This window comes from Petaurus breviceps, unplaced genomic scaffold (genome assembly GCF_028583685.1).
Source record: "Petaurus breviceps papuanus isolate PSGF00001 unplaced genomic scaffold, PetGlider_PUasm1.0 76, whole genome shotgun sequence".
In the NCBI taxonomy this organism is placed as follows: domain Eukaryota; kingdom Metazoa; phylum Chordata; class Mammalia; order Diprotodontia; family Petauridae; genus Petaurus; species Petaurus breviceps.
In genome coordinates this window covers 35,968,657-35,978,291 of record NW_027186473.1, presented here as the reverse complement: position 1 = coordinate 35,978,291, position 9,635 = coordinate 35,968,657, and the positions used below count along the sequence as shown (strand labels likewise).

Genomic DNA, 9,635 nt, shown 5'->3' with positions numbered 1-9,635 from the left:
GAGAGAGAGAGAGAGAGAGAGAGAGAGAGAGAGAGAGAGAGAGAGAGAGAGAGAGAGAGAGAGAGAGAGAGAGCTGGGAAGAAGTTAACACTACAAAAGGAATAAAGGAATCTGGGTGAGTCATTTTCTTTTTCCTTTTCATTCTTCCAGCTAACTAGAGTGTATCAAGGGTAGACTGTGCATTACAAGTGCAGACTAATTATACTATTTGAAATTTAAGGCAAACTGAAAGATAAGCTTCCTAGCATGATCAGTTAGGTTAGTAGTAACAAATAAATTGTTTCAATGACCTCTTTCAATGACCAAAGACCCTGTGTGAGGGCTGATAGTGTCGTTTATGATGATTAACAAGATGACACATAAAAATTTCAAGCAACCTAGGTGTTCTTCTTCTGATTGGCTAATGATGACATTGAAAAAAAAATTGAGATTATATCATTTTGAGCTTCCCTTCCAAAAATCTCTTAACCAGAGGCATATGTGGATAAAGATTCCCAGCCAATGGAAGTAGTATTCAGTCAACAGAATTTGCTACAACAGTTTAAATTGATGCAATTTGATCTTTATGTTAACCAATTTACTCTGGAAAGTGGAGAATGGATCAGGTCACAAATGTGGAGGTAATTTGAAGACAAAATTTTGACCATCGGGCCAGTTTCTCTAAGGATATTGGTGGTACATGGAGTTTACAAGTGGAAGGAACTTCAAAAAGGAATATTGAATCTAGCTTAAGTCTTAGCAAAATAAAATTAAAATCATTTTAAAAAATGTTTACCTTAGCTTAAACATTTCTCAATTTAATGCTATTTTTACCAAGGCTAAAGTATAGTTATCCCTTCCACATTGCAGCTTTCCACATCATGATTTCAATTACTCATTAATTGAATTAATTCATAAATTTCAATATATTGCTGGTCAGTATAAGAAATTAAATGGCAATTTTGGGGAGTTTTGCAGAAGTTGCAGAATGCATGTGGAGGCCATCAGGTGACAGAGAAAAAGGTCAGAAACTAAAAAAAATGCATAAAATATATGTATAACATTATATAATATAAAGATATTTTATCTTTTAATACCATAAATACTCCATAAAATAAGAAGAAAAAAATTCAGACTTTTTCTGTGGTATAAAGAGAGAGCCAAAATTTTTTAAAATAGATTTTCCAAATTGCAATGGTGCTGCACCACTTACCCCTTTGATGTGGAAGGGATAACTATATATGTTTGATGCCTTTAGTAACTGTAATATTCCTATTTTCCCATAGTTTCCCTCCACTCTTTTATATACATAAGTGTGTGCATGTATATACACAAATGTGTGTATATGCTCACACATATATATTTATGTATATGTGTATGTATGTATGTATAATACCATCTATACAACTGTGAAATTTTTATGAGGAATTGAATGGGTCATTATCTAATTTTACTTACATGTTGCTGGAGCAAGATCTGTTGTTTCCATTTTCATTATATTAATTACATTCTAGGGACAGTGTATTTAATAGAAAAGTTTTAATAGTTGGGTCCGAATGATCTGGGTTGAGATCTAACCTCTGATAATTCCTCTGTGAATGTGAAAAAGACACAACCTCCATGTGCCCTCAGGGAATTTTCTATACTTATTCAATCAGTCAATATTGAAATAATAAAAAGTTCAAATATTTGCTTAATTCTTTTCTACTTATTGTGATATCTATATTTGAGCTTCCCTGTACACTTAACTAAATCTATGTTCTATTGTCATTGTCTTTTCACTTATCTGTCTTCAAGATTGTGACCTCCTTGAGGGAAGGTGTATGTTATTGTATAATTTCACATCACTAATGTCTAGGTCAGTGTATCCTGCATAGGATCATAGGGACATAAAAATGGATCTGAAAGGGACCCAAGAGGCTAAGTGCTCTTCTCTAAATTTAGAATAGCAAACTGTGGCCCACAGTGTGTTAAGTGACTTGTCTATAGTGTATAAAGTATGTGTGGCAGTACTTGACTCTAGATCTACCTCATTCTAAATGTAGGATGTAATCCTCTATACTATATTAAATTCTAAATGTTCATCATCTTGAATTTCTGAAAAAACCATGTTTTTTTATTTTTATAATAATGGATCATTAAGTATTTATGAGTAAGCATGTGTTGCCATACGTATTTTGAAATTACTAAAAAGTTAATAGGATATTGGAGATACTATGCTTCTTATATATTCAAGAAAAGGAATCTAGAGAAAGATATAACTGAAATTATCCTAACTTAGAGGATGCCTTTGATATCTTCTCTGAAGGATGTGGTTACTTGGAAACCATCCTATAACATTGTTATTTGTCCTTTGTTTTTGAAGAAGGTCAATGAAATCAATGGGTAATATAGCTTCACTTGGGCCTGAACTGGTTTTAGGTGAGTCATTAGCCTCACTCACTTTTCCAGTGTCATCAGAGTCCAGTGGCAGCAAGAAACAATGTGACAATTAAAATAGATACTGGTTCTATAGCTACTCAAAGTAGGTACTTCAGGTAGTATGCATCACATCATCAAGCATCACACAAAAAACAAAGTGTGTTTTGAGGTCACTGGTATTAGAACACTTTTAAATTTTATTTTTTTTTATTTTTTCTTGTTTAAAAGAAGCTTAAAGATATTATATATTGACAGGAAAATTTCCTGCTGATTACTCAGCAAAAAGTAAATATTGGTGAGATAATGCCTTTTAGAATAGCAAGTAACAGAATAATAAAGAATAAAAATCAATGAATAAAGTGACTTAAGATATTAAAACGGTGTGAACTATCCTCCAGACTACTCTTTATTCTGTATTTTCAATCAACTCTTCAGAGTTGTTCTTTTGTACATTAATAAATCTATATATAAAATTATTACTATATGTATGGATATAATATACTCTGCATAGCATACAGGATTATGAGTATTATGCATGATAAATGTACATGGACATATCTGTTAGGTCACATAGCACAAAATTATCAGAGTATATTAATGTGTATATGTGATGTACATGTGCAAAAATATGTAAAGAAAATGTTATCAAAACTTGAAAGTATATAAATAGGCTAGAGGGGATGTGAAAAAAGGTACTTTAATGAAGTGTTGCTTGAGCCCTTAACTAGTCCAACCATTCAGGAGAACATTTGGAATTATGCCCAAAGGGCTTTAAAACTGTGCTTGCAATTTGATTCAACAATAATTCTATTAGATCTGTATCCCAAAGAGATCAAAGGAAAAAGGAAAAGTACATGTATGTACAAAAATATATATGTAGCAAGGTTTTTTTTGTGGTATTAGTGAATTAGAAATTGAGGAGATACCCATCAATTGAAAAAAAGTCTAAATTGTGGTATATTATTGTGATGCAAGAATATTATGCTGTAAAGTATAATAAAGGGTATTATTTCAGAAAATCCTGGGAAGATTCATACAAACTTAATGCAAATTGAAGTCAGCACCACCAGAACAATCTACTCAGAAACAACAATATTGTAAGAATAAACATCTGTGAAAGAAATTTTTATCAATACAATGATCCACAGCTCCAAAGGACTTGTAATGTGAAAAAAACAAACAAACTATTTCTAAATAAAGAACTGAAGGCCTTAGTCTAGACTACAGCCTTTTTTCTCATTTCTTTATTTTTGTAGCTTTTCTTTTATGACAACATGAATAATACAAATATATATTTTACATGTTATTACATGTATAATGTTTATTTTATTTGTTACCTTTTCAATAGGTGGGGGAAGATTTGATGGAAGGAGAGAATTTGTTTTAATATAAAAGATCTTAAAAGATAAATTGCTTAATAAACAATATAACACTTTTGTGAAATTCATTTGTTTTTAATAGCTTAACAATTTAATTCACAATATTTTCACATGTATTTTAATTCTTCATTATGCAACCAGATATATATCACAATGTATATTAATCCTACCTTTGCTAAAGCATTTGTTTTTCCAAGAATAAATTAAATTATATGTCCTAAGTTTTCAAAAATCAGATGAAATACTAGAGCACTGAAAATGTTTATTAACATCTCTACTACAAACTTCTTAACATTTTATTACATGGGAATAAATAAATGATTGTTTTGCAAAATTCCATCCACATTTTGCAATTCTTGTAATCCCATAACATATCTCATGAATAGGTTTATGAGTGCAAATTCCCTTAAAACAGAAGACTTTCACACTCATTGATTTTTTAAATCCCCAAAATACTTTAAGGTGTGCATATTTTATAATCAGCTGAATTTGGTTAGTCCTTATAGGTTTACTTGGATCTCTTCTGAAGATAGATATAGAATAATCATGAATGAAAAATGTGAAATTTATCATTTGGAATTATTTTTTTCCTAAAAAAAACTAGAGAGCAAAGGAATAAATGGAGTATTCCTTAAAATGATAAGCAACATCTACTTAAAGCCATCAACAAATATTAATGTAATGGGGATAGCCTAAAAGCATTTCCAAAAGGATTAAGATAAGGATGTCCATTATCACTCCATTATTCAATATGGTACTAGAAATATTAGTGTTAGCAATAGCAGAAGAAAAAGAAATTAAAGGAATTAAAATAGGCAAAAAGGAAACAAAGTTATCACTCTTTGCAGATGGTAATGACATACTTAGAAAATCTTAGAAAAACAAATAAAATACTACTTGAAATAATAAACAATGTTAGCAAAATAGCAGGATACAAAACAAACCCAGACAAATCCTTGACATTTCTATATATTACTAACAAAGCCCAACAGCAAGAAATAGAAAGAAAAATTCCATTTTAAGTTACTGTAGACATTATAAAATATTTCAGAGTCTGTCTGCCAAAACAAACCCAGGGACTGTATGAACACAATTACAACACCCTTTTCATACAAAGTCAGATCTAAATAACTGGAAAAACATCAGTTGCTCATGAGTAGGCTGAGTGAATATAAAAAATAATAATTGCATTTAAATTAATTTTCTTTTCAATGTCATAACAATCAAACTACCAAAAATTATAGAGCTTGAAAAAATAACAACAAAATCCATTTGGAAGAGCAAAAGTTCCCAGAATCTCAAGGAAATTAATGAAAAGAAATGCTAAAGAGGGTAACCTAGCCATACCAAATCTTAAATTTTATTATAAAGCAGCAATCCTCAAAATCACTTGATACTGGCTAAGAAATAGAGGGTTAGATCAGTGGAATAGGTTACGTATATAAGACACAGTTGTCAATGATTATAGTAATGTACTGTTTGATAAATCCAAAGACTACAGCTTCTGGGTTAACAACTCAATATTTGCCAAGAATGCTGGGAAAACTGGAACATAGTGTGGCAGAAACTGGGCATAGACCACTATCTTATACCATATGCCTAGGTAAAGTCAAAATTCATGTATGATTTAGATATAAAGACTGATGCTATAAGCAAACTGGGAGAGTGAGGAAAGGAGAATGGAAGAATTTATGATTAAACAAGAGATAGAGAACATTTTGAAATGCAAAATGGATCATTTTGATCATATTAAATTTAAAAAGTTTTTGGTTGGTTTAAAACAAAGTCAGTGCAAACACACTGGTTGGACAAGAAAGTTCATATGAAATGCAACATGGATGACACTATAGGAGACCTGAAGAAACTGATTTCAGCACAGACCAGCACGTGTTGGAACAATTTGTTCCTCCTCCTCTCTGAACAAGATATAGATTTATCACAAAATAAAGAAGAGAGACATTTAGGAGGTTAATAGAATTTTAGAGAAGTTCTCTGGAGAAATCTGAATGGGGATAGAAAGGAATATACCCCTTTTCAGTGGAATATAGCACCTACACAAAAACTGACCAAGTACTGGGGCATTAAAGCCTCACAATACAGTACAGAATGGCAGAAATATTAAATGCATCTCTTTTCAGATCATGATGCAATACAAATTAAATGTAATAAAGGACCACATAAAGATAGACTAAAAATTAATTGAAAAATAAGTAAGCCAATCTTAAAGAATTAGTGGGTCAAAACACAAATCATAGAAATGATCAATAAGTAAATTCAAGAAAATGACAAAGAGACAACATATCAAAACTTGTTGGGATACAGCAAAAATGGTTCTTAGGGGAAATTTTATATCTGTGATATAAATTTATAAACATATGAGCAATATGTTTATAAACATATTAAACAATAAATTGGGCATGCAACTGAAAAAGCTAGAAGAACAAATTGAAAATCCCCAACTAAATACAAAATTAGAAATTCTGAAAACCAAAGGAAAGATGAATAAATAAATTATTAAAAACTGAAGGAAACAGGAATGTCAGCTAGATCTGTCATCAGCATTCCAGCCTAGTCTCAACAAAGTCTATTTTTTTATGATTTCTTTTTGGTTTATTATCAGCAAATTTTTTGTTTGTATACCTGTGGGGTTTTGCCTTTTTTTTTTTTTTTGGAGGGGGAAAGGTAGGGCAATTGGAATTAAGTGACTTGCCCAAAGTCACAGGCTAGTTTTTGTGTTGTGTCTGAAGCTGGATTTGAACTCAGATCCTCCTGACTCCAGGGCTGGTGCACTATTCACTGTGCCACCTAACCACCCCTGTATACCTGTTTTATATACCAACATACCAGGGTCATCTAAAAATTTCTTTGGTGAAAAGGGGTCATGAGTAGAAAATATTTAAGGAGCTGCTCTAAGGTGTTATCCTATAGTTTTTTATATTAGCCTGCTTACTACACAGGGTTTTTTGTTTGCCAATTTTTCTTTATTGCTGTTTTGACGATGCTGTTACATGGCAACTTTTTTTTTCCTGTTCCCTCTTTTTTTTCTTTCTCATCTTTGCCCAAGCTTTTACTTAAAACATCCCTCCTTCACAGAAAGAGATCTTCCCTCATCTGTGCTTATTGAGGTACCTTCTTTCAAAGCCCAGCCCAGTTGTCATCACCCAAACCAAATCCCAGGTGATTCAGTTGAGAGCATTTAAGGTAAATCTTGTCTTTTATCAGAACAACTTATATGTTTGTCTTGGTGCTTTATTTATGTGACTTATGTATTTTGAATCCCCTAGTTGTACTGAATGGACTTGAACGAAATCATATTTACAGGTAGGCTGGTTTGATTCAGTTTTCTTATTTGTTTGGAAGTTAGATTTCCAAAGACAGAGTTAAGATGAAAGAGTAGAGAAGCACTCAATCGAGCTCAATCTCCAAAAATTCGCCTCCAAAAAACTTTAAAATAGTATCTCAAACAAATTCTGTAGTAGCAAGTTCGACAAATGATCAAAGTGAGTGAGGAAAGGTGGCACCTCGCGGCTCCCGTGTCCCCTCGCGGCTCCCATGCCCCCTTCTCCCTGGCCGGCAAGAGGAGTCTATGGGGCTACCTCTGAGGCTTGACTCTATAGCGAGGACGAGGCAGAGGAGCAAGAAGACCGCATCATCACTGGCGGAAGTACAAAAATAAAAGCTAAGACAACTTATTTTGTAAAACAACTCTTCAATCAAGTGTAATATTTTGATGCTTGTTGGCATCTTAAACCCTTAGTGTTCCCACTATGCCCTCAGCGACCGTAGATCATAGCCAAAGAATTTGTGCAATTTAGGCTTGCAACCTGGATAACGAGATGAAGAAAATTTGTCAAGTTATACAGGAGTATAATTATGGTGCCAGGGACACCGAGTTTCCAGGAGTGGTTGCAAGACCCATTGGAGAATTCAGAATTAATGCTGATTATCAGTATCAACTATTGAGATGTATGTAATGTAGACCTGCTAAAGAAAATTCAGCTTGGATTAACATTTATGTATGAGCAAGGAGAATACCCTCCAGTAACTTCAAGTATTTCATAAAGAGCTGCTCAAGGCTGTCCTCCAGGAAGTGACTGAGCAGCTGTAGTTGGAGCAGATAGGACCACAGCACCAGGCAGGTGCTTATTTCTTACTGACTAGAATGGACTTTTTCAAAATGAGAGAAACGTTCTTTGAAGATGACATCGATGACGCTAAGTATTGGGGGTTACTTGTACGGCCTTGCTTCGAGCTCCTCGTACAGAACGGGAGTTCCTATGGAAAAAAAAAAAAAAAAAGGAGGCCAGCAAACTGTCATTACACGAGAAGGATGGACAACAGGCCTTGGTGTTTGGAGCTACACATGTACTTGTATATAGGTTTTATCACCAGTTAAATCCCTTGGAGAGTAGACAATAAGGCTTTTTATCTTTTTTTTTTTTTAATACTGCCTTCTCAAGTCGTTTTCACTTTTGTTTTTCAGCAGAACCAAGAGAATGAAATAAAAAAGTAGAAGACGATGTGAAATATCTCATTGGAAAAGCTGCTGACCTGGAAATAGATCCAGGAGACAGCATTTAAAAATTATTGGACTACCCAAAGGCCACGATAAAAAAAAGAGCCTACACATCATCTTTCAAGAAATTATGGACAAGTTCCCTGATATTCTAGAACCAGAGGTAAAATAGAAATGTAAAGAATCCACTGATCGACACTTGAAAGAGATACCAAAAGGAAAACTCCTTGAAAAATTGTAGCCAAATTCCAAAGTTCTGAGGTCAAGGAGAAAACATTGCAAGCAGCTAGAAAGAAACATTTCAAATACTATGGAAATATAATCAGGATAACACAAGATGTAGTAGCTTCTACTTTTTTTTTTGACATTTTATGACTTTATTGGGACCGAGTCCACCTTAGTTCTCATCAACGTTGACCGTCTGTAACCTTTTGAAGGTGGTGACGGGCACGTAGGTGACCAGCGTGTACAGCTTGTTGGGCGAATCTTCGTCCTTGTTGCGCTTCCAGGACAAGCGCACTCGGATGCGGTACGGGACGTTCCTGATGCCTTTGGCCCAAACGGCTTTGTTGAGCTTGGTGTCAATGCTCGCGTCTGGGGTCCCCATCTCTTTCATGGCGAATTTGCGGATCTCGTTCAGGGTCCGCAGGGCCCGCTTTTTGAAGCCTACGCCGCTGTGGATCCGCTTGTGGATGTTGATGGTGTACTCCCTGGTCACCACCTCGTTGATGGCGGAGCGCCCCTTCTTCTTCTCGCCGCCCTTCTTCGCGGGAGCCATCCTGCTGGGGACCAGGTCGGAAAGAGTAGCTTCTACTTTCTAAGAATCAAAGAGCTTGGAATATGATATTCTGAAGATCAGAGGAGTAGGATTAACACCAAGAATCACCCACGCAACAAAAGGAGTTCTTCAGGGGAAGAAATTTATATTCAATGAAATAGAGAGCTCTTTCAAGCATTCTTGATGAAAAGACCACAGCTGAATAGAAAATTTGACTTTCAAATACAAGAATCAATAGAAACATGAAAAGGTAAACAGTAAAGAGAAATCACAAGGGACTTATTAAAATCAAACTGTTTATATCCCTATATGGAAAGATGATATTTAGATCATGAGATTTTTTCAGTATTAGGGTAGTTGGAGAAAAATTATATGTGTGTGTATAAACATATATATATATATATATTCACATACATATACATGTTGTGTACATATACAAATATGAATATATACATACACATACATACATATTTTATATATTACATTTTATATGTTTATATGGAGAGAGAGATAGGTAGGCAGGCAGGTAGGTAGATAGATAGACAGACAGACAGATAGATAG

At 34.0% G+C, this 9,635-nt stretch overlaps 1 protein-coding gene across 1 annotated transcript; it reads right to left on the bottom strand.

The window, feature by feature from the left end:
* Window positions 1–8,648: 8,648 nt before the first annotated feature.
* On the bottom strand, window positions 8,649–9,097 carry LOC138174794 (large ribosomal subunit protein eL31-like). Its single transcript, XM_069105054.1, has one exon. It carries the CDS (start codon window positions 9,071–9,073, stop codon window positions 8,693–8,695), a length of 381 nt encoding a protein of 126 aa, XP_068961155.1. The 5' UTR covers window positions 9,074–9,097; the 3' UTR covers window positions 8,649–8,692.
* Between the last annotated feature and the right edge of the window lie 538 nt (window positions 9,098–9,635).